The sequence below is a fragment of the Saccopteryx leptura genome, chromosome 1 (genome assembly GCF_036850995.1).
Source record: "Saccopteryx leptura isolate mSacLep1 chromosome 1, mSacLep1_pri_phased_curated, whole genome shotgun sequence".
Classification (NCBI taxonomy): domain Eukaryota; kingdom Metazoa; phylum Chordata; class Mammalia; order Chiroptera; family Emballonuridae; genus Saccopteryx; species Saccopteryx leptura.
Window position 1 is genome coordinate 351,333,987 of NC_089503.1, and position 26,210 is coordinate 351,360,196.

General features: G+C 40.8%; 1 protein-coding gene across 1 annotated transcript; it reads left to right on the forward strand.

Moving 5' to 3' along the window:
* Positions 1-20,028: 20,028 nt before the first annotated feature.
* EEF1A1 (eukaryotic translation elongation factor 1 alpha 1) lies at positions 20,029-24,069 on the forward strand. Its single transcript, XM_066359019.1, has 8 exons — positions 20,029-20,162; positions 21,098-21,275; positions 21,562-21,741; positions 21,848-22,144; positions 22,248-22,398; positions 22,497-22,753; positions 22,837-23,071; positions 23,167-24,069. Exons 2-8 carry the CDS (start codon positions 21,132-21,134, stop codon positions 23,289-23,291), a joined length of 1,389 nt encoding a protein of 462 aa, XP_066215116.1. The 5' UTR covers positions 20,029-20,162; positions 21,098-21,131; the 3' UTR covers positions 23,292-24,069.
* Positions 24,070-26,210: the final 2,141 nt, after the last annotated feature.

Here is a 26,210-nt window from a genome sequence, read left to right on the forward strand (position 1 = left end):
AGCTAAGAGCAAGCAGCCTCTGACTGACAGGCAGCAAGGCAAGGGGACTTCGGTTTCTTAACTACTACTATACAGGGAATGGGATTTTGCCAGTAACAATTCTGGTTGCCGATTCTGATGTGGGTGAGGGGTGGAGGGGGACTCCCAGCCCCAAGCAATTCTCCGACAGTAGCTGTGTGTCCTACAATTCAACTCAATTCTGACACTATTTACCCAGAGATAGTGTCAGGTTCCACAGTTTATGTAAGGGTGCAGTCCTACAAAACTGCCCCTCCCCTCCCCCTCACTTTAGACTCCAATCGCCAAGTCTAGGTTGTCAACTCTGCTTCTGACCCTCTAGCTATAGATTGAAGGCCACAAGGACCCTTGGGTTTGTTTAATTTACTAGAGCATTTCACAGAATTCAGGGAAATGTTTTACTTACTAAACAGTTTATGGTAAAAGGTTATATATAATTCAGGAACAGCCAGGTGGAAGAGGTTCCTAGGGCGAGTATGGGAAAGTTCAAGGAAGTTTCCACACCTTCTCAGGCATACCACTTTCCCCAAAGAATGGTCACCCACCTGGTAGCTCATGGAATCCCGTCACTTGGGGGGGGGGGGATTATGGGGCTTCATTATATAGGCATGATTGATTAATCATTGACCATTAGCAACTTACTGTAACCTTTAGCCCCCACCCTTCCCCTTCTCCGTGGTTGGTTCTACTAGCAACCATCCCCTTCCCCCACTTAGGTGAAGGTCCGAAAGTAATCTCAAAAATTTATTTTATTAAGATCACAGAAGACAGCTTTATTGATCTCATCACTTAGGAAATTCCAAGAGTCTTAGAAACTGGAAGGAATATCAAATATATATTGCTTATTATAAATCACAGTATCACAGCAACCTGAATGAGCTTGGAAACGGATCCTTCTCAATAGCCCTCTAATGAGAATGCAGCCTGGTTAACAACTTGATTTCAGCCTGTGATTCCCGGAGCATAGAACCCTGGCACACTGTGCCAGACTTCTAACCTGCACAAGCTGCGACATAATAGTGTTAGTTTCAAGTTGCTGAGTTAGGGGTAATTTGTTACAAAGCAGTAGAAAACTGATAAAACTCCAGTCCTGAAGAGGTAACCACTTCACACACTTTAGGGTTATTTGGGGATATCCCCTTTCAGATATTTTAATTCAGATTCAAGCTATTGTATAAATGAGATCATTGCTATTATCTGCACCTTGCTTTTTTAAAACGTATTTTATTTTATCTTTCCATTGATTTGAGAGAGAGAGACACACAAAGGGGGAGAGAGAGAGAAAAAAAGGGAGAGAGAAATAAATATCAACTTGTCGTTCCGCTTACTTGTACATTCATTGGTTCTTTACATATGTGTCCTGTCCGTGGGTGAACTCCTCACACGGGACAACAATACTCTGTCCATGAAGAGACCTGGCCCTGGCTTATTTGCCCCTTGTTTTTGTCATTTAATATACGACCAGCATCTATCTCCCCATGAAGCCCTTGCGTATGTTCTATAAAATAAATTTCTAGAAGATTTGTCAAAGTATATGCTACTTAAAAATTTGCAAGACTGTCCAATTGCCTATAAAAAAAAAAGACTACATTGGCCCTGGTCAGATTAGCTCATTTGGTTAGAGCATTGTCCCTATATGACAAGGTTGTGGGTTCAATCCCCAGTTGAAGTACATACAAGACTCAGCTGATAAATGCATAAATAAATGGAACAACGATTTAAGTTTCTCTGGCTCTCTGCATCTCTGTCTCTGTATCTTTCTCTCTCTTTCCCTTTCTTCCTCCCTCTCTAAAATAAATTAAAAAAAAAAAGAAGACTACATTGATTCCCAGCCCCACCAAAAGTATATAAGTTTCTACTTCCCCGCATTCTCTCCCTTACTGGATATTCTCACTCTTTAATAATGCTCCTTGCCCATTTGTATTTTTTTTTTGTAGTCTACAAATTTAGAGGCAAGTAAAATTTTACCATTATAGTTCGCTTTTATTTATTAAGCATTATTAAAAGTCTGGAAATGTAACTTAATACTAACCTTTATACTTAAGTGCACATAAACTAGTGTAGAATTACTGAAATTTGGGGTACCTGTTGCTTAAGCAAGTGGTGTTTCCAGTGGTGGGATTCAAATAATTTAACAACCAGTTCTCTGCCCTAATGCTCATTTTAAGTATAAAAAAACAATATCCCAAAAGGTAGTTTATTATTTCATGCATTTAATACTTAAATAAGAACAATAAAAGGAGTACACAAAACTAGATTATAAGAGTGTTAAAATATTAATGAAAAATATTAGGTAATACCTGACAAAAAACAATAAACCATTATTTAAAATATTTCCATATTGCTTCTTGATTGGCGTCCTCACTTGCAAATTTTTTTCACCTATGGACGGAATGAACATTACTATAGGTGCTTAGAATACTCTGTTGCACAGATGAACATTAAAATAAAGTAAGGAATATAAATTTGTGATTTCCACATTGGGCGGCTGCCCAGGCGTCCATCTTAGGGAGAGCCCTGATTACAAGTGCCACTTTAACAACCAGTTCGCCAAATTAAACAAAACATTAGGTATCGGTTCTGCTGAATGGGTGCAAACTGGCTGAGTCCCACCACTGGGTGTTTCTAGATATAAATATCTGTTTTGAAAGAATCTCAAATTTTCCTGAATTTTGGCAGAATATCTTTTAAAATCTATTTGTATTAACTTTTTTTTAACCTTAGAAGCTCAAAATACCATATTTTAAAAATAATCTCTACTATTTCTTACTTGAATTACTTATTTTTAATTTTTTTAACATATTTATTGATTTGAGAGAGAGAGACAAACATTGATCTGTTTCTGTACGCGCCCTGCCCAGGATCGAACCAGCAACCTCTGTGTATCCAGATGATGCTCTAAGTAACTGAACCGTCATACCAGGCAGAGATTTAACAGCGGGCACACTGGGCACACACCCTGGGCCCCAACTTCTGAAGGGCCCCGCAAAACCCCAACTTTACACTTTTTCTAATGACAACAAGTTTGATTTCATATGTGCAATTTTAACATAATAATACATAATATTTTTTATTTATTTAAAAATATGGTTAACACTAGAATCTATGTAAACACAATAAATTAACTAAATAAAAATATATGGTTAATATGTATTTTTATTTTCCCTGTCTCTCTTTTTTTTTAAGGGGCCCAATATTTTCTTCTGTGCCCGGGGCCTCAACCGACCTTAATCCACCTCTGACAGAGGATGAATTACTGGTACTTATTTTTTAAACTCCAAAAAGCATGGTTAACCAAAACTTGTAAGCAACCAAGGTGTTCTTCAGACATCTTGCTACCAATATCTGGGTGCAGGTATTTGTGTGGACATAAGTTTTCAACTCTTCACGAATTTCTTTTGTTTCTATTATCTATTCCTGAAATTTAATGAGATTGCACAGTCAGTCATCAAATAGGATTAAACTGTGTAACTCAAAGAATTAAGCCATTACTTAAACTACTCAACTAAGTTTTAACATTTCTATTCCTCTGTGAAATGGAAAGTGGTTATTTTTAGCAGAAGGCCCTTAGAAAAATAACGTATGTCCAGAGAGAACTGAACCTACATCTGCCTGAGTGAAGAGGAAAAGTACTTCGTCCTCCATTTTGTATCTAACGAAATGTTCTTAAACATTTGACCTGAATTTAGCATTTAACTGGTTTTTCAAGTCTTAAGTTCACTCCACAAGTATCTGTTAGTACAAGTGTGTCCTAATCAGTGTTGGAGATTGTAAAGACGGACTTGAGGCTTTCCATGATAAAGCTTCAAACAGTGTATCCAGCTTTGTTTATTCTAGAACAGGGTTTCTCAACTTCAGCACTATTGACATATTGAGCTAGAATTATACAGAATTCCTTGTTGTACGGGCTATCCTGAGCACTAAAAGGTATTTCACGGCATTCCTAGCCTCTACCTATTCAATGCCTATAGTCATGTCAATAAAAAATGTCTCCAGACATTGGCAATTGGCCCCTGGGAGAGGTGGATGAAACTACCTCAGGTTGAGAACCACCATTCTAGAAACACAGAAGATTACTTAATTTTCTTAAACAAACCATGAACTTGTATGTCTTGAATTAGTGTTTTCTCAGCCTTGAGTGACAGTACAAATCCTTACACCTTCCAAGATCCCTATTCTCCGTGAGGCTTGCCCGAGCACAGGGAATCCGGGGGTGAGCCACGTGTACCCAGTCCCTCCCTGCTTTCTCCAGGCCCATGTGGCTGTGGTGGGGAGGCATTATTAAATATTCGCTATAACCCATGTACACATACACACAAAAACAAGTACCATAAAAGAAAACAATATAGAAACTTGGTGTTATAAAAATGTATGCAAAGGGAATTGTTGTAGCTTTGGGGGGGTCAAGGAGCAGTAAGAATAAACATGCGAGGAGAGCGTCAAGGCATGCTTCCCTGAGAAGGTGACCGAGGTGCCAACTGAGGAGTCAGGCTGGCCCTCGACAGCGGTGGTGAGGAAGCTTCCCGGACATTGTTGCTCCTACAGAATTAGAACCTAAGGGATAGACGGTCATATCGAGGGTCATATGGAGCGTACTTTCCATGTGCATGCAAGACATTGCAAAAGGGGATGGAGAAGCACAGAGGAGGGCCCTTAGCCCTATCTGGGGAATTCGGGAACTGTCACTCTACTTCCCAGATGTAGAAGCTGATCCTTATGCACATTGCCCAAGATCATAGAGCTCGCGAGGAACGGAGACCTGATTCAACTCTGAGTCTCCAGTGCCACGTTCTTTCCACTCTTCCTTTCCGCAGCACTTTGCTCATTCCTCCCGTTTAGCACTAACTTGATCCTAACATGTATTATTTGGCCACACTTCCCATAATTCTAGGACAATATATGTAGTTTTGCTTAGTCTTCCGTTATGGTTTCATGGGTCAAAAGTGATGTGGAAAGTTATCAGAGAAAGATTGTCAGCTCTTTCTCAAAGACACTGAGCAACAATGCTTAAAAAGTGATTATCAGTTTTCTCATTTATAAACTGGGCATAATAACAGTACCAACTCTTAGGGTAACTGTAAGGATTAAATTAATTAATATGCACAAACCATCTAGAACAGTGCTGGCATGGGTCTGAACGCAGTAAATGCTGTAATTACTGAATGAGAGGATGACTGATGGGTGGCTGGCTGAATGGATGAGGAGATAAAACATGTCTTTGTTCTCAGTGAGCTCCCTCAGCCTTCACCACCCCCTACTTGTTTCAAAGCCAATTCCAGCTATGAGTGTGATCAGCTCTGTTTTCAGGCCACATGAAAATATCATTTTCTGTTTGTTAAGCAGACATTAGGGCAATACTTAGGATGTTCCCTACCCCACCATAGCTGAAGTAAAACTCTCACTCTCAGTCAAACCTAAGAAAAACAAACAACAACAAAAAAACCAAACCAGAAAATACAGTGCAAGTCCAAACTAAAAAAAGAGAGAGAGACCAGGGCACATTAGGAAAGCTACTGGAAAACACAGAAATTTTAGAATGATTTGTAATACCAAAGGAAGGCTTTTGCAGTTGCTTCTCAAACCGAAGACACTGGAGATGTGTAGTGGAGGAAATTTACTTGAGGTGAAGAGGTCTGCGTTCTCAGATTCCCTCTCCATTCATTCAAGCATTCATTCAACAAATGTTTATTGATCATCGACTATGTGCCAGGCACCAGATTTCAGGGTTAAAAAAAAACACCAAAATACAAAGTCTGACAAAGCCTCCGCTGTCGTGGTTTACATTTGGTAGATGAGACAAAGCTGAAATAGTAACCAAGTGAATAAAGTAATTACATGTTGGGTAAGTGGTAAGAAGGAAAGAAAGAGGGGGCTCTAGTGGAAAGTTACAGGGAAGCTTGGGAGACAGAGTCCTCCAAGGGGCAGCAGATGGGATGACTCCTGAGGGAGTAACAGGGAAGCTTGGGAGACAGAGTCCTCCGAGGGGCAGCAGACGGGATGACACCTGAGGGAGTAACAGGGAAGCTTGGGAGACAGAGTCCTCCGAGGGGCAGCAGACGGGATGACACCTGAGGGAGTAACAGGGAAGCTTGGGAGACAGAGTCCTCCGAGGGGCAGCAGACGGGATGACACCTGAGGGAGTAACAGGGAAGCTTGGGAGACAGAGTCCTCCGAGGGGCAGCAGACGGGATGACACCTGAGGGAGTAACAGGGAAGCTTGGGAGACAGAGTCCTCCGAGGGGCAGCAGACGGGATGACACCTGAGGGAGGAGACGGAGCCAGCCACGCTGGAGTCCTGTCCTTTGTCTTACCAACTCCTTCTGGCCATTGGTGCTGTAAAAAGTTATGTGAGTAAAATATTCCTGCACTGATTTCTTCCTTTTATGACAGTTAATCAAGACAAAATGCATTTTTCCCAGTTTTCACAAGATCCTGTCTTCCACTTAGGCATTTTGACACTGAAGGCTCCTGGTTTCCAATCCAGAGCTGCAATTCTTTTTTATGTTCTCCCACACTTCTGTTGCATGATGGACACGCCCACATCTAAAGACGGTTTCTGTAGACAATTCTTGCTTCAGGTTAGGAATCTAATAATAGACTCCTTCTGCTGTCTGGCTTTCATTGGCTTCATTTGAGTATTAAAGTTTTATGTCAGAATAAAATGTTTTCAAACACAAGAAGACTTTGATAGACATCAACTTAATTTTGTAGAAACTTATTTAGAGGATTGTTATATGGTGGGGTATTTTTTGCTTCCTTTGGGTTGTTGTGGATTTTTTTCACTGTGTCTTATTTCAATAATATACAGTGTTAATTATGAATTTGTTGAAAGTACAACAGAAATATAAAACTTCAAGCCTTTTCTCATAAATTGTTATATGGTTTTAAGAAGATATGTGAATTCACTTATCATCATTAATAATAGTGATTATCAAAACTAACATTTATTGCGTTTTTACTGTGTGCCAGGCTCTATGCTAAGCATTTCATGTTACATTCTTTTATTTAATCCATGAAGTATTACAATTCTGTTACAATTGAAGGAACTGAAGCTCAATAAATAAACTTAAGAAACTTGCCTAAGGCCTGACCAGGCAGTGGCGCAGTGGATAAAGCGTCGGACTGGGATGCAGAGGACACAGGTTCGAGACCCTGAGGTCGCCAGCTTGAGCGCGGGCTCATCTGGTTTGAGCAAGAGCCCACCAGCTTGAACCCAATGTCACTGGCTCCAGCAAGGGGTTGCTCGGTCTGCTGGAGGCCCGAGGTCAAGGCACATATGAGAAAGCAATCAATGAACAAATAAGGTGTTGCAACGCGCAATGAAAAACTAATGATTGATGCTTCTCATCTCTCTCCGTTCCTGTCTGTCTGTCCCTGTCTGTCCCTCTCTCTGACTCACTCTCTGTCTCTGTAAAAAATAAATAAATAAATAAATAAAATTTAAAAAAAAAAAAGAAAGAAAGAAACTTGCCTAAGGATACATAGTAAATGTCAGAGCCAAGAGTAATTCAGGGATGTTTGACTCCAAAACCCTGATTTCAATTATTCTATATAGTAAAAATATATTATTAAATAGGATATTATTAAATGATAATGCTTACATTAAATATTGATGAGCCTGTTCAGAAAGAACAATGGAATGACTGGAGTAAAATAAATATATAAAGTAATTATTATAAGAAAAAAAAAATCAGGCCTGACCTGTGGTGGCGCAGTGGATAAAGCATCGACCTGGAACACTGAGGTCACCGGTTCGAAACCCTGGGCTTGCCTGGTCAAGGCACATATGGGAGTTGATGCTTCCTGCTCCTCCCCCTTCTCTCTCTCGCTCTCTATTCCTCTTTCCCTCTCTCTCTCTCTCTCTCCTCTGAAAAATTGATAAAGTCCTTTAAAAAAAGTTATATTTCATCTTTAAAAAAAGAAAAAAAATTAAGAAGAAAAAAAAATCACCCCACAGTGTTTGCAAGGTTCATTAAAATTATTTAATTACTTTTAACTGTTACAACCTTGTACAGAATAGAGTTATTTCTGTCTTATCAGTATAGTGAGCAAGGCAGGTACAATTTATATTACTTTTTTCAAATTATAAGAGAAAGTTTATGTAGAAAGTTACAGAGGTAGTAGCAGTGAGCCAGCTGGGCTGAGTGGACCCAGGAAACAAGTTACAGAAGCAACAGAAGGTACCTTGGAGCTTAAGAGAGAAAACGGCAAAGGTAACGCACTGGGGGGGGGGGGGGGGGCTGGAGGGGGTAGGGAAGAGCACAGGTATATTCCTGAGAGGTAGAGCCCAAGAAAGGCAAAGTTTAAAAAAAAAGTTTATCACCTGACCTGTGGTGGCGCAGTGGATAAAGCGTCGACCTGGAAATGCTGAGGTCGCCGGTTCGAAACCCTGGGCTTGCCTGGTCAAGGCACATATGGGAGTTGATGCTTCCAGCTCCTCCCCCTTCTCTCTCTCTGTCTCTCTCTCCTCTGTCTCTCTCCTCTCTAAAAAATGAATAAATAAAGTAAAAATTAAAAAAAAAGTTTATCTTGTCATTTTCATTGTAGCCAAATTTATCTCATATAATAACATATCAGTGTCTTTATATTTAAAATGTGTCTCTTATAGACAACATAGTAAGAGCCTGCTTTTAAAAAAAAATCCATTCTGACAAACTCTGCTTTGTAATTAAACTGTTTAGTCCATTAACATTTATTGTAATTATTGAAACAGCTGGGTTTGGGTCAACCATTTTACTATTTGATTTCTTCGTCCTTCTGCTTTTTGTTTCTCTTCTTTTTGGGGGATTATTTATACTTTCTTTTTAAATTCCATTCTATCTACTGGCTTTTTAGCTATATCTCTTTGCATTATATTTTTATTGTTTGCTCTTGGGGTTACAATATACAATTTTAACTTCTCACAATCTACTCAGGCTTAACATTAACCTTTTGTACAATGTAGAAGCCTTGCAACTCTATTGGGCCACACATATCCTTTAAGGTATAACTGTTATATGCATTCAATCCACATATGTTATGAACCCTATAAGACAATGTTATAATTTTTGCTTCAAATAATCTTATGTATTTTAAGAAAATTAGGAGAAAAAATAGTATTTTATATTTATATAGATATTTGTGCCTGGCCTATGGTGGCATAGTAGATAGAGCTCTGACCTGGAATGCTGTGATTGCTGATTTGAAACCCTGGGCTTGCCCAGTCAAAGCACATACGACAAGCAAACAATGAACAGATAGAGTGAAACAACTACTTCTCATTCCCCACCCCCTTTGTAAAATCAATAAAATCTTTTTTTTTTTAATTTTTTATTTTTTTACAGAGACAGAGTCAAAGAGAGGGATAGATAGGGACAGATAGGAACAGAGAGGAATGAGACGCATCAGTCATTAGTTTTTTGTTGCGACACCTTAGTTGTTCATTGATTGCTTTCTCATATGTGCCTTGACCATGGGGCTACAGCAGACCAAGTAATCCCTTGCTCGAGCCAGTGACCTTGGGTCCAAACTGGTGAGCTTCGCTCAAACCAGATGAGCCTGCGCTCAAGCTGGCGACTTTGGGGTCTCGAACCTGGGTCCTCAGCATCCCAGTCCAATGCTCTATCCACTGCGCCACCGCCTGGTCAGGTAAATCAATAAAATCTTTTTTAAAAAAAGATATATTGCCTGACCAGGCAGTGGCGCAGTGCTAGAGTGTCAGACTGGAATGCAGAGGACCCAGGTTCGAAACCCCAAGGTTGCTGGTTTAAGCAAGGGGTTACTTGGTCTGCTGTAGCCCCCTGGTCAGAGCACATATGAGAAAGCAATCAATGAACAACTAGAGCTGCAATGAAGAATTGATGCTTCTCCTCTCTTCCTGTCTGTCTGTCAGTCCGTATCTGTCCCTCTCTCTGTCACAAAAATAAAATTAAATAAAATATAAAAAGATATTTATGATTTTCATTTTGTTTCCTACTGAAGAGTTAAGATTCAATTTGATAGTATTTCTCTTCAGTCTGAAGAATATCCTATAGCATTTCTTATAGTGCAAGCCTGCTGCAACAAATTCTCATTTCCTTTTATCTAAAAAAGTATCTATTTTGCTTTTGTCTTCTCGTTTTGTTTTCCTCTATTTTCCTAATTTTATTAGGTGTTATTGTTATATGATAAACAGCATACATTTAAAGTATACAATTTAAAAACAACTCACATACACAAAAAATAAAAACAACACACAGACAACAGTATTGTGATTTCCAGAGGGAATAGGAATAGTGGAGGCAGAAGAGGGTAAAGAGGGGATAAATGGTGATGGAGGGAGACTTAACTTGGGGTAGTGAACACACAATACAATATACAGCTGATGTATTATAGAATTATACAGCTGAAACTATATAATTTTATTAAACAATGTCACCCCAGTAAATTCAATACAAAATTTTAAAGTAATTAATTTATTTTTTATTAATTGAGAGGAGGGGAGGCAGAGAAAGACTCCCACTAGTGCCCTGACCAGGATCCACCCAGCAATCCCACTACAGGGCAATGCTCTGCCCATCTGGGGCATTGCTCCATTGCTCAGCAACTGAGCTATTCTTAGCACCTGAGGCATAGGCCACAGAACCATCCTCAACACCCAGGATTAACTCACTCCAATTGAATCATGGCTGCAGGAGGGGAAGAGAGAGAGAGAGAGAGAGGGAGAGAACAAGAGAAATAAGAGTGGAAGGGGTAGAGAAGCAGATACGTGCTTCTCCTGTGTGCCCTGACCAGCAATTGAACCTGGGACATCCACACACTGGGCCGACACTCTACTACTGAGCAAACTGACCAGGGCCTTCAAAAAAAATTTTTAAAAATGAGCTATACAATGCCTGACCTGTAGTGGCACAGTGGATAAGCAACGACCTGGAATGCCAAGGTTACCAGTTAGAAACCCTGGGCTTCCCTGGTCAAGGCACATATGACAAGCAACAAGCAAGCAGTGCACAACTGAAGTGAAGCCACTATGAGTTGATACTTCTTGCTTCCCCCCTTCCTCTTTCTGCAAAATCAATAAATAACATCTCTTTAGAAAATGAAGTATACAATTTAAAATTTTTAATTGAATTTATTGGGGTGACATTGGTTAATAAAATTATATGGGTTTCAGGTACATAATTCTATAATAAATCAACTGTATAAAGTATACAATTTGATATGTTTTCACATATACATATATATACACCCATGAAATAATCACACCACAATCAAAGTAATGAATATGTTCATCACTCACAAAAGCTTCTTCACACTTCTTTGTGATCCCCTCTTCTCTCTCCTCCCCAGCCCCCAGCAACCATCAATGTGCTATCATTACAGATTAACTTACATTTTATAGAATTTTATATCAATGAAGAATTATAGCATGTACTCTTCTTTGTATGGCTTCCTCAATCAACACAATCATTTTGAATGTCATTCATGTTGTTACATGTATCAATAGGTCATTCCTCTTTATTGCTAAGCATTTTTCTACTGTATGGATGGAACATCACCTGTTTATTCAGCTACCTGCTGATGGACATTTGGGTTGTCCTCCGTTTTTAGTAATGACAAATAAAGCTGCTATGATCATTTGGCCCCAAGTCTTTGTTTGGATGTATGCTTTAATTTATTTTGAGTAAATTTGTAGAAGTGGTAATATGGTAGAGGTATATTTAACTTTTTAAGAAATTGCTAAACGGTTTTCCTAAGAGACTGTAGTATTTTACATTGTTACTAGCCATGTGAGTTCCAATTGCTTGCTAAAAGTTGGTACTTTTTCATTCTAGCCATTTTAGTGCGTGTGTGGTGATAACTCATTGTGATTTTATCTCCTTAATTTATAAAAGATATTTTCACTAGATAAAGGATTCTGAGTTGTCAGATTTGATTATTTTTTTCTTTCAGCATTTCAAGATGTTCCTCTATCCCTTTGCCTCCATGTTTCGGATGAGATGTCCACAGCCATTTCAATCACTGCTCCTCTATATATACTCCTCTATTTTTCTCTAAGAAATTTCAGGGTTTTTTCTCAATCTTTCTTTTTTAGCAATTTTGACTATGACGTACCTAAGAAAGGTCTTATTATTATTATCTTGCTTGGGTTTCACTGAGTGGATTGTCTCTGTCCACCAATTTGGGGAATGTTCAGCCACTATTTCTCCATAATATATAAACTAATGTAGACAAAAAAAATTATTTTAAGTAATTCTATCTACAGTTTTCACTTACCTTCTGCAACTGAAACTAATTTGTTGATGTCTGACAGTGAGGACCATCTTTCCACAAAAATGTAGAAAACCTTGCTTGAGTCAATGAGTCAATGACAGATAGAGACACAAATAACTCATCCTTCATCTGTTCACTTATTTATTTAACAAATATTTACTGTGCAAGTACTCTTTTAGATGCTGAGGATAGAATAATGAACAAAACAGAAAAATAATAATAGTTAATTCTTAGGGAATGTAAGGAACGTTAAAATATATATTAATTTATTTAATCCTCATAATAACTCTATAAATTAGTAATATCCTTATTTTACAGATGAGGAAACTAGGTCTTAAAGAGGTTAACTAATATGTCTAAAGTCACATAGCCAGTAAGTATCAGAGATGGGCTTTGAACTTAGCTAGTCTAGCTCTAGAATGCGCACTTTTAGTTCCTACCGCTTTACTCACCATGGGCAAAAAATGGAGGCCAGACAATGGGCAGCCTTTATCTTTAACCACGTGAGCACAAGGCAAATCACTCAGTCATTCTGATAGTTTTCCTTATTTGTAAAATTAGTGGGATTCACTAGATGAAAACTAAAGTCTCTTCCAGCTTGAGGAGTTTATCAGCACGGACTTCAATAGCAAAGGCTGATAAAGGTTAACTGGAATTAATAAAATCAAATATGAAAACAATATAGTACTACCTTAAAAAAGACAGTCGTAGTTATTCTGCAGTAGCTCCACGGGTGGCAGATATACAAATTCACAGGGAGACTGTCAATAGTTTTTATGTACATGATGGTTTTCAGGTTCTTTTTTTATTTTGAGTGAATGTGTTCTAAAATTAAGAAAGTTGGTCTAATAGCTTACTGTAGAGTTCCCCACTTATTGAGACTTGGTTTTCCCTTTTCATTAATGGCTGTGTGACATGCTCTTTCCATATCAATCATATAAAATAGCTGGGTGTTTTTAAAAAATAAGAACTGCAAAGTTCTTTACACAGCAAAAACAGCTTGCCAGTAGGTATACCAGAAGCAGATGGCACTAGAAAAACAGGGGTGATGACAGAGCAACAATTCAAAAGATACAAAACTAAAATAGTTTTTTAAGGATGGACATTCAACCTTAGAAAGTACAGGATGTGACAGGACTTTAGACTTAGGAGCGACTATCTATCCTTTCTTAAATTTTTTTTATTTATTGCTTGATTTGAGAGAGATCGATATGTTATCCCACTTATTTATGCATTCATTGGTTGATTCTTGTATGTGCCCTGACTGGGGATTGAACCGGCAACCTTGGCATATTGGGACTTTGCTCTAACCAACTGAGCTACCTTTGATTATTTTAAATCCTAGTTTAAAAATATGGTTTTGAACATTTCTAACATCACAATACTTAAAACATGACATCTTTAAGATTCTGAAAATTAATAGGGAAATTAATAAGCAAAACTAAAATGCAGGAATGTTAAATCCAGAGATCAAAGCAAGGTCACCGTAGCATTTTCTTAGTAAAGAAACTTCATTCTATGACAAGATTCCAGTTCATGAGGGTTCTCAAATAACAAAAACCAAAATAACAAGCAACAATTAAGATTTATTGAATGATTGCCAGGTGCCAGGCACCACATTAAGTACTTTACATTGATTGTCTCATCCTCACCACAACCCTCTGGGGTAGACATTATTTATTATTATCTGCACATTATAGATATGAAAACTGGGGCATAGAGAGGTTAAATCACTTGCCAAGCGTCCCATTGTTAGCTGTGGTAGAATCAAAAGGGATTTGAGTGAAGGCTTTCTGACTGCTAAACCGCCTCACTCTGAAAGCCCTACACTACATATATAATAGGAAACAAATAAAAAGCAAAGAACTCCCTGCTAATTAGTGTTTTAACTTGATGCAAAAAAAAAAAAATGCTCAGCACTTGAGATTGTTTTCTTATCTAATTTTATAGTAGCCTTATGAGGTAGGTATTGTCATCTTCTTTTTATGGATGAGGGAACTGAAGCTGAAAGAGGCCAAATAACCCTGGCTGGGTAGCTCAGTTGTTAGAGCATCATCCTGATCCATGAAGGTTGTGGGTTTGAGCTCCACTCAGGGCACATACAGGAATCAGCCAGTGAATGCATAAATAAGTGGAGCAACAAATTAATGTTTCATTCTCCTGTCCTCTCTCTTAAAAAAAAACAATAAATACCATTTATAAATAAATAAATAAAACATAGACAAGAAAGCAGGGAAAGCAAATAACTTGCCACAGCTAGAAAGTAATGGATTAGACTTGCACCCAGGTCCATCTATCTCTGAAGCCCCAGTGTTCTTCACAGGAGAGGGTCGGGGAGGGTCTCAGTGAATGCCCCACAGAGACCTGTCTTGCTTTCTATTCCTATCTGAGGAGAAGCAAACTCCCACTCCCACCTTCTTTTCTAGGGAAGTCACCCAAAACACTCATGTTCCAAGGTTTACTTCTATTGCTGATTTCCAGTTTCTACCAAACATGGTGAGACCTTCTAGATTCTGAGAAGCTTTCCCTTCTGCCGCCTCATACTGCCCCTCCCCCAGCCTGGGTCCCTCCTTAGTGCTCAAAAGCACCCTAGGCTCACCTGGTTCCAACACTCACACTCCCTTGGAATCATCTGTTTACTGTTAGTGTTCCCCTCCCTACCTCTCCAGGGCTCTGCAGCACACACTGTCCAACACTGATTGGTTTTTGTTTCCTCAGTGTCTAAGTAAGTGCCTGGGACAGGGCAGCTGCTGTGACTGTTGATGGATGGGTGAATAAAGACCAACCTCTGAAATCCTGCACAATTACCAATATATACTGAATTCCCTTTGAAAGTCTTCGACACAGAACAAACACACACACACACACACACACACACACACACAATGTCACTTGTATTGGTAAATCTAGAGTTCTATACTTAAAGAAATGGACTCAATATTACTCATCATTAGAATAAATGATAATTGATAAAAGTAAATTTCTATATTTTGAACAAATTTTTCTTTTTCATTTTTGAAAGAGCTAATGATTATTTTTCAATTACAATGCACACTGACATTTGTAAAAATGGTCTGCATCTTCAGGTAAATTTTCTCATTTCATGCTAACGGCCAGTTCTGTGAAATAGATATTATTAGATATTTTACACTAGGATAACAAGCTCAAGGGTGATTTATTCAAGATCACACAGCTAAATAAAATTGCTGGGAATAGCTCTAGCTCTTTTGTCCAGTGTTCTTTCCACTAAGTCACCAATGAAGACATAGAAATACTGAAATGAATATAGTCTATAAAATGTGTATTCACAAAAAATAATGAGGGAAGGTTATCAAATGAGAGGGTATCTGTCTTGATAGAGACTGGCTTTGGAATCATGAAAGCAGTAATAAAAATGCCTTCAGTTTCCTTAAACTTCCTTGCACATTCTTCAGACTGTCTCTAAACCCATAAAAGGAGAATAACATTTCACTGTATAACCTGTGTACATTTTTTAAAATTTTTATTTACTTATTTTTTTACAGAGACAGAGAGAGGGATAGATAGGGACAGACAGACAGGAACGGAGAGAGATGAGAAGCATTAATCATCAGTTTTTCGTTGCGACACCTTAGTTGTTCATTGATTGCTTTTTCATATGTGCCTTGACCACGGGCCTTCAGCAAACCGAGTAACCCCTTGCTCGAGCTAGCAACCTTGGGTCCAAGCTGGTGAGCTTTGCTCAAACCAGATGAGCCTCAGTTTAAGCTGGCGACCTTGGGGTCTCGAACCTGGGTCTTCGGCGTCCCAGTCCGACGCTCTATCCACTGTGCCACCGCATGGTCAGGCCATTTTTTTACTATGTACATATATTAGTGTTGGGAAACAACTGTATTAGGTTTGCTCGCTTGTACTTTGCCTGATCAGTACGTGAGCACGTGGCAGCCCCACACGTGTATAGTTTTGTAAGGCTGTGGGTAATTGCCCTCCGAGCTGATGATGGATGCCAGATTGCCTGCCTGCCACTGTGGGGGGCTCTTGGGTCCCCTGCCTGTTTGTTCATCCACCATTGCGAGACTCTATTAAACGGTAATGGCCTAACACCTGCTGGCTCCACAGTTTCTCTACCTGCTGCCCGAATCCAGTGAGAACCTGCCTGGCCTCAGCCACCGGCATTACAATTACCTATTTCAAAACTCTTAGAAATAAAAAGATACCATTATTTTCTCTACTATGTCATGCTAATGTCACAAGGCAAACTGACTGCGGGGCAGATGTTGTCCAAAAAGCTTACAGAAACGCGGTTTTAATTAGCTAATTGACTGACTCCACATGGTTTCATGCCATTGCATATTAGAATTGTGAGGTGGATGCTAAGGTTAAATCACGAACAGTCCAGTTACAGATGCACTGAGAAACCGAGAACTACTGGCTATAACAGCTCCATCCGCAACAGAGGAAGGACTGAATTCCTGGTTTCCTGACTTCAATGCTATTCCTTAGATCTTCTAGAAAAAGGGCTAGCTCTTTGGTCAGATTCCTAGGTTCCAAAGCTGCCCTGCTGGGCCCTAATGTACTCACAAGAAAATAAGTACTGAGTGCCAAAAGCAAGGTGATATATTGTATTTTACCATTTTGTGCAAAAAAAAGGTGAAACTTTAAAAAATGTGTGCATTTGCTCATTATGCATAAACTATAAGTTGCTTTACAGGTTCTCCATCTGCAAAACGAGGGTTGGTGGGGTTACAGTAAATACTGCAAATGTTAGAACAGGCACACTGATACCATTTTACTCGGATTCTCAAGCCAAATATTTCTTGGCTTAATCATATTCTAAAATGCCCTTTAAAAATAATTTTTAATTGGCACAGGCAAGATGAAAACGTGGCAAACCACAGCAAAATGTAATTACTTAATGTTCCTTTAAATTAGGCCCAATAGAGTGATTAGCCAATACTGAAAGATGCTTGGTGAATCACAATTATAGATATCAAAGAACTACTACTGTTCACCCTTCTACTAAGTAATAACTAAAATCCTTTCAAAGGGGGAGGGGGTCGTGCAGATGTTTACTACAATGTATTTTAACAGTTTACTACTCTAGTATGAGCAACTTTAAGTAAAACGATAAGCAAAATACGACCTTAGATTATAACCCCAAAATACATTACAAATCTCAACAATGTTACTGTTTACCGTTTTAACATTAAGTTAGTAAAAGGTATACTGTATCTACTATCAAGTCGTGGGGAAAAATGAGCTAGGATTATGTTCGAAACAGGGTTTAGAGAAAAGAGCTTTAAAAGTAATATTTGGTTCAATCTTTTAGAACCCAAGCCACAGGGACAAAAACGGACCTCCACCCTGAGCCACGTGGGGTTTTCTGCCTCCTCCCCAGCGCTTCCTTCCGCAGTAGGAGCACCAAAGAAAGTGACCTCAATGTGGGGGCGTGTCCGGGGGCGGACCCGGGCGACCTAGGACTTCTGGAGACCTGAGCTAGAGAGCCTGAGCTGTCCCGCTCTCTGCCGCAGGTCCCGGCCCGCCCACAGGTGTGGGAACGCACGGGAATCGCGGGCCCCACGGCTGGGGGAGCAGGCGCGAGGGAAGGACCGCCTTGCGCTCGCCTCGCCACCCCGGGACCGCCGCGCAGTGCCGGCGCCACCCCAGCCCGCCTTCCTAGGAACCTGGTGCGGCCCGACCAGCGCGGGGCTTTTCCGTGATCCCCGTTCCCGTCCGACTCCAGCCTGGTTAGGGAGCAAGAGAGCGAGCTCCGCCCCAGATAAGGCTTGTGGCCAGTGTCTGACCTTAACTCACCAAATGGCTCAAGGTCCCCGCCCTGTTTGTCCCCCACTAAGTCTGGGCCATTATCACGACATTCACAAGAACACCCGCTCAGTGGAGCTCAGTATGTTACTAAGAAAATGCAACGAGAAAAAATAATTTCCGAAAGGAGAGAAGCTAGAAAAACAAACATTATAGAAAAGAATTTTGTTGCTAGAAAAAGACAAGTTATAGGGAAACTTTTATATGGTCTGGTTTTTCATGAAAACTATCTCAAAGTTAAACTGAGAAGGCTAGAAAACGTAATGAAGAAACTGAAAAACCTGATTTTTAGAAGATTATATCTGTCTACAAAGTGGTAAAACGAGAATATAGGAAGGCTGTTCCAGAAGACATTTTTCATTAAAAAGAAAAAAGAAAAGCATTTAGATTGTGAGAATAACTGAAAGCTAGAACTATAACTACAATATATTCTACAATGTTAAAGTTAGCTTTAGGGAACATTTGCCTTTAACTACTAACCAATTGTTTTCCTCTTCCAATTTGATTGTGGTTCCTCTTCAAAAGAACTGTTTCTTTTGTATCTACAAGCCACAGAGCTTTGCTTAGCATTGGACACAGTAGGTTCTCAAATATTTGTTATAATGGGTTGGCTGGAGATGTAGAAATGTTCTACACGTGGAAGAAAACATTATGATCTAGTAGTTACCCGATTAAAGAAAGAAGTTCTCTTTTAAAATATAAAATAAGAGGTTCTTTCCTATTGCCCTGATACACCAAAGTTACGGTTTGATCCCCTATTAGAGCATATACAAGAGTCAACCAATGGATGTGAAAATAACTGGAACAACAAATCAATGTTTCTCTCTCTCTTCCCTCCCTTCTCTAAAATCAATAAACAAGTTTTTTTTTTTTTTGGGGGGGGGGGGAGGTTTCTTCCAAGGAATCTGCCCTGATTGGCAGCCAAAAGGGCCTCCTCCAGTCTCGCCCTAGATTTATGCTAATATTCAGTAACAACCAATAGGACAACAAAAAAATTAAGCCATTTATTTAAATGGCATAGGCACTTTTAGAAAAGCAGTGATTTCACACTGGGTGGATAACCTTGCTTGATGCTGTCTCTACATGAGATCATGTGGAAAGACTGAGTTTGAAAATTCTTTTTTAGGTTTTTCATGTTTGTAATTAAATGAGCGTACAATTGGAGGGAAAAAATGTACCACAAGATAATGACACACACCCCGGGTCTCTTTAATGTAATAAAACTAAGTTAGAAGTAAAGCAAACTGTACGGTTGAAGTCTATTCTAAACTGGAAAACTGGACGTGTGAGGCACTATGGGGTGAATGCATAATACAGATTTGGATAAAAGCAGCTGGCTTTGACTGGAACAAGGCAAGTGGGCAGCCCCGGAATATCTTCGTCGGGTTTACAGCCACGGAGCCGACTACTCGCGATCCTCGAGGTCCGCCGCCCGGGTCCCAGCCTTGTACTTGTCTTCAGCTCGGAGGGGCGCCGAGGGCAAAGGCATGGGAGGAGCCAGCCTCCTGTGGCTGCGAGACCAGCGGAGGAAGCAGTTTAAGGGGTTTGTCCCGAACCCGCGAGAGGACAAAGCTGAGCACGGAAGGTAATTGGGAGGCGTGAAGGGATACTCCAATCTCGATATCGTCTTTGCAGTTAAAGCCAGGAACCGTAGAGGGAAGGTTCCGAGCGTCCCGCCTCCACGCCGTCCCACCCCCACCCCCACCTCCAGCTGCTGCTGAGAGTAGTTCATACAAAAGCCGGACTCGCTCTTGCCTGGGGGAATCCCAGGGACCGTCGGTAAACTCTCACTAACCTATAATCGAGGAATCTCTTGTCCCCGCCCCCCCCCCCCACCCGTCGTCCCCGTCATCATCGGGGTCGAGAGGAGCATGCGCGAGGCGACGTGTGCTCTTCAGTAGGCTGACCGCACATCGCCCACGGTCCCTGAAAGGTGGGGGGAGGGGACGGCGATTGAAAGGGTGCGTGGTGGTGGTGGCGCGGGGTAAACTGGGAAAATTGTGTCGTATGCTGGCTCCGCCCTTTTCCCCGAGGGTGGGGGAGAGTCATATATAAGTGCCGTAGCCCTCCTCACCGTTCTTTTTTGCAACGGGTTTGCCGCCAGAACACAGGTGAGTGCCGGGCGTGGCTTCCGCGGGCCCGGCTTCCCTGTGGCTTGACCCCCTCGTGCCTTTCCTTATTGCCTTGCCTCTGAACCACTTGTCGCTGTTCTTGACCCCGAATTTTGGGTCGGAGGTGGGTGGGCGAGTTCGAGGCCTTGCCCTTTTTTTCAGGCGCCCCTAAGCCTCGTGCTCGAGTTGAGGCCTGGTTTGTGCGCCTACCGGCCGCGTGCGAATCCCGCCGCGCCTCCTCCGCTGCCCCGTTATCCTAAGGTCTCCGGCCATGTGGGTATTTCAGTAAAAGCACCTATGGTTTTCTCCTGTCGAGATAGTTTGGCCGAGGTTGGCGGGGTCTGGCAGGGTGGACTGTTTAAGCTCGTCGGGTGCCGGGGGTGCGGGGCCGCCGCGAAGACCGGGCCCTCGGCCGGACGCACATGTCCGGATCCGGCCAGGCGAGGCCCGCAGGCAGCGGCCCTCGGGTCGCACGGGGCGAGTTCCGGGCGGCTCTGCTGCCGGCCGCCCCACCCCGACAGCGAGGCCGGCCCGCCCCGCTCGGCACCAGTTGCGTGCGCGGAAAGATGGCCGCTCGCCGGCCCTGAGCAGGGAGCTCAAAATGGAGGACGCGGCGGCCCGGAGCGGGCGGGCGGGTGAGTCACCCGCACAAAGGAAGAGGGCCTTTCCCTCCGGGCCGCTGCTTCCCGTGACCCTTGCCGGGCGCCGTCCTGGCACCTCGATTTCTACTCGCGGCCTTTGGAACAGAGCTGCCTGGGCTGGGGGAGGGGACAGCGACGGAGTTTCCGCACACTTGGTGGGTGGAGACGAAAGTTGGGCCGGTTGGCATTGGTTAGACTTTCCTTGGAATTTGCCCTTTGAGTTTTGATCTTGGCTTACTTTCAAGCCTGTGGGCCGGTGGCTTAAAGGTTTTTTTTTTTTCTCCCTTAATTTAGGTGTCGTGAAAACCACCACTAAGTCAAGGCCAAAATGGGAAAGGAAAAGACTCATATTAACATCGTAGTCATTGGACACGTAGATTCCGGCAAGTCGACCACTACTGGCCATCTGATCTACAAATGTGGTGGGATCGACAAAAGAACCATCGAGAAATTCGAAAAGGAGGCTGCCGAGGTAGGTACATTAACGTAGATTAATGAAGTCTGTTAGCAAGTTCATTAAATGATAATTGTCCCAAAAAATAGTCACCTATCTACTACTCTACCTGCACGTAATAGTGATTGAAGTATAAACTAGCCAATATTTGCTTTGAATGACTTTGCTTTCTAACCCTCTTCTGAGAATAAGATAAAGCCACTTCGGCTTAGCAGTTTTAGACTGGAATCAAGTGCTAGGGAGATACGGAATTTCAAGTTTGATCTTGCTTTAGTTAATAAGTAACCGTCCTTAATTCTTACAGATGGGGAAGGGCTCCTTCAAGTATGCCTGGGTCTTGGATAAACTGAAGGCTGAACGTGAGCGTGGTATCACCATAGATATCTCCCTGTGGAAATTTGAGACCAGCAAGTATTATGTGACCATCATTGATGCCCCAGGACACAGAGACTTTATCAAAAACATGATTACAGGCACATCTCAGGTTTGTCAAGTTCTTTTTAAAACTACTCTGGAGATGTCTTGTGCATTGCGCTCATTCTACTGAAGAGTTTTCACTTAATAGCATATGGCCTTGTTTTCTTTTAAAGGCGGACTGTGCTGTCCTGATTGTTGCTGCTGGTGTTGGTGAATTTGAAGCAGGTATCTCCAAAAATGGGCAGACCCGCGAGCATGCCCTTCTGGCTTACACACTGGGTGTGAAACAACTGATTGTTGGTGTTAACAAAATGGATTCCACTGAGCCTCCCTATAGCCAGAAGAGATACGAGGAAATTGTTAAAGAAGTCAGCACCTACATTAAGAAAATTGGCTACAACCCTGACACAGTAGCATTTGTGCCAATTTCTGGTTGGAATGGCGACAACATGCTGGAGCCAAGTTCTAATGCAAGTGACTTTTTTACACCAGTTGTTTTAAAGCCCTGAAAGGGAGGGAGCAAATTGTAAACTGTAGTTGACAGTCTCAGTAACTGGCGATCTTGTGTTTTAGATGCCTTGGTTCAAGGGATGGAAAGTTACCCGTAAAGATGGCAGTGCCAGCGGAACCACACTGCTTGAAGCTCTGGATTGCATCCTGCCACCAACTCGCCCAACTGACAAGCCCCTGCGCCTGCCCCTCCAGGATGTCTACAAAATTGGTGGTAAGTTGAACATTACTACTATATTAGAATGTAACTTGTATGGGGGGGTGGCTGCAATTTCTTCAGAGCTTTTTTTGACTATGCCCCAAACATTTTAGGTATTGGTACTGTACCTGTGGGCCGAGTGGAGACAGGTGTTCTCAAACCTGGCATGGTGGTCACCTTTGCTCCAGTCAATGTTACAACTGAAGTCAAGTCTGTTGAAATGCACCATGAAGCTTTGAGTGAAGCTCTTCCTGGGGACAATGTGGGCTTCAATGTCAAGAACGTGTCTGTCAAAGATGTTCGACGTGGCAATGTGGCTGGTGACAGCAAAAATGACCCTCCAATGGAAGCAGCTGGCTTCACAGCTCAGGTAACACTTTAAATGGCATGGTCTTCCTCCCATAGCCTTTTAACGGTATTTGACACTCAGTAAATGCAAATCTTTTCTTCAAGGTGATTATCCTGAACCATCCAGGCCAAATCAGTGCTGGCTATGCACCTGTGCTGGATTGTCACACAGCTCATATTGCTTGCAAATTTGCTGAGTTGAAGGAGAAGATTGACCGCCGTTCTGGCAAAAAGCTGGAAGATGGCCCAAAGTTTTTGAAATCTGGTGATGCTGCCATTGTTGACATGGTTCCTGGCAAGCCTATGTGTGTCGAGAGCTTCTCTGACTATCCTCCTCTGGGTAAGGGTAGTCATTTAATGCAACTAGGAATTTTATTTAGGATGAAAAATATTTGAGTACCAAGTGTAACTAATGGTAATAATTTGTTTTAATAGGCCGTTTTGCTGTTCGTGACATGAGACAGACAGTTGCTGTGGGTGTCATCAAAGCGGTGGATAAGAAGGCAGCTGGAGCTGGCAAAGTCACCAAGTCTGCCCAGAAAGCTCAGAAGGCTAAATGAATATTATCCCCAATACCTGCCACCCCAGTCTTAATCAGTGGTGGAAGAACGGTCTCAGAACTATTTGTCTCAATTGGCCATTTAAGTTTAATAGTAAAAGACTGGTTAATGATTACAATGCATCGTAAAACCTTCAGAAGGAAAGGAGAATGTTTTGTGGACCATTTGGTTTTTTTGTGTGTGTGGCAGTTTTTAAGTTATTAGTTTTTAAAAATCAATACTTTTTAATGGAAACAACTTGACCAAAAACCTGTCACAGAATTTTGAGACCCATTAAAACAAAGTTTAATGAGAAACCTGTGTGTTCTTTTGGTCAAAACTGTAACTTTCTCTTACACTATTTACAAAAGAGTTATTTTTTCTGGTGTTACATGTGCTGATACTTTAGAATTGGATAATTCTGTTTTTCTGGGGTGGTGACTTATTTTCACTGTCAGGAGAATCGTCTTTATATAAAAAACTGGGTGTCTGTTAGTACAATAGTAAATAGGACAGATAAGCAAAGTTAACTTGTTTATATGTAAGCTACTTTATGAAGGCCAAATTCTGTTAAAAGTTCATGTGTTACATTTAAAATTCTGTAGTTAGATCAATCAATATTGACTTCATTTGTTCTGTCAAAATTTTAGTTTTCCAGTTACACTGGAATGTGAATTCACATTTACAAAATACTGAGGTGTAGTTAAAAGAAACTAAAATGAGACAAATAGTATGGAGTGCTGTCTTGCTATAGTTAATTGTATCGAGTCCAGGATAAATAAATGATGCTGGAAGTTGAGTGTGTTTGGTCACTTTAAATAATAGTTCGTTACCAGGAGGAATTTTTGTGTAGAGTCAAAGTTGGAGAAAACATTTCTACATTGGGGATTAAACCCAGATTCAAGAGGTGCAGTGGCAAATTAGCCTGAGAAGAGGGGGTACTATTTGGGGTGAAAGTTGGGATTTGGTCAGTGGCATTTAAAACAATGTTCAGTAAGGAAAAATTGCTAAAATTGGCCAGGTGGACAGGATGCAAGTGAACAGCTTTTTTTAATCTAGGATAATTTGGTAATTTGCATGCAATGATTGGTTACAAAGGAAAAAATAGTTGAGTATTAAGTTCAATGAATTTGTTTGCTTTGGTGTGATGGCCATCTAGTGGATTATGGATTTTTTATAGTTGATTATTCAGAGTACTTGAAAAGGGCATTTACAGTGTCCAGCTGAAAGTGGCAAAACAGACACCTTATATAACAGGTTTTTGGGTTCTATAATTAAAATCGTCTTAGATAATTTTCAAATTGAATGCAATGTGAAGTTTGTCTTAATTGTAAGCAGGTAAATGCCTTAGCTCTACTAGGTGTGAAGACTAAGATTACTCCATGGGGGGGGGGCGGCTATCTTTTCCCTCATAAATTTTATAACTTACTATGAGATGAAATGATTCATTCATGGTAGCTGATTTAAAGCAAATTTAACAGATGTAGTATTGCTAGAACAAGATTGTAACCACCATCAATGTTACACTGCAGCAAATAGCTCCTGTATGAAATGCTAGGGAAGAGGTCAGCCAGATTACAGGAGTTTTTCTCATGATTGTGTACTTCCTTTCCACCGAATTGAGTTTGTATAGGGTGGTTGGAAAAACTGCTTGGTTTGAGCACCATCTACTGGTGGTCACTACGAATTAATTTTACTTTTCACAGCAGTTTGTTTTGTTTTTTTTTCTACCAAGTTTACACTACATTATCTTGTGTTTTAATTGATTAAAAGCAAACTTTCGATGTCTTCATAATAGGCCATCTCAAACTGGTGTTGGAAACTTAGTTACTTAAGCTGCTGTAATATCTAGGTCAAGATATCAGGATCTTGAAGTTTGTTCCCAAGAATACTGGTGTGATTTTAGAGTATAAAAAAATGGGGAAGGCACTTTTAACACATTGCCTATCAGGCATATCTTGGTTTTGTTTTAACTTACCTATGCCCAGAGTTGGCATGCAAAAAAAACCCGGGTTTTGGTTATTTCAGACAATTGATGCCCTCAGCTTTATTTCCTATAGTTAATCCTATTGGTAATTTACCTCCCAAATCTAAGGTGCATCAAGAATTCAGCTATCTGGATCAAGAACCCAGTCAAGATTGACAATTTCTTCTGAACAGCTAACAACCCAGTCTCAGTGCTTATTTCATGAAGAATACATGTGGTTATTTGCCAACATTGCCATGGGATTTTAGTAAATGAACGTATCTCTTCATGTGGTGATTCCAAAGATTTCATTCAAGTAGACTGATTTTTTAAATATCCCTGATCAAAATAACTGCAGCTAAATGAAAGTTCTGCCATGTCACTAATAGACAACTAGAGTCACTTTTTTTGGAACTTAAATATTTTCTAAGCAAAATGTAAGTTGACTATAATTTTGCTGAAAGGATCAATGTTAAATTCCTAAACTAGGTGGTTGACTAAGGGCTGATGTAGCAGCAAGGTCGACACTGCAGAGCAGTTTTTCAAGAACATTCATTTGGTTGAGTTCTTGCTCTGCCCAATAAAGGCTCCTGAGTGTACAAATCAATGGTGAAGAGCTCTTGATTTTCAGTATGGGATGTAAAAGTCCTGAGAAATATTACGAGGACTGGATTTTATTTAAATTTATTTACCTTGGTAAACTTGACTGCTGAATTGAGCATTGGGCTCATGCTGAGACAGCTCTTCCTGGCCATAGTGGTCACAATTCCTGAAATGGGCACCTCTAGATAAAGGGTGACAACTATTTCATGTGTGTCAAGATGGCCTTACATGTTTAGCTTGATAAATGCTAGTTTGTCATGAAATTACACAGAAATCCAGTAAATTGAAAAAGTTGCATTCTGCAGTTAACCATATCCTGAAGGGAGTGTACAATATGAATTCTAAATTCTGCTAGATTCCACGATGATGAG

Coding starts and splice junctions, on each gene's coding strand:
- EEF1A1 (XM_066359019.1), top strand. CDS start 21,132: ATGGGAAAGGAAAAGACTCATATTAACATCGTAGTCATTGGACACGTA. Junction 22,754..22,836: donor CAGCTGGCTTCACAGCTCAG/GTAACACTTTAA, acceptor CTTTTCTTCAAG/GTGATTATCCTGAACCATCC. Junction 23,072..23,166: donor CTCTGACTATCCTCCTCTGG/GTAAGGGTAGTC, acceptor TTGTTTTAATAG/GCCGTTTTGCTGTTCGTGAC.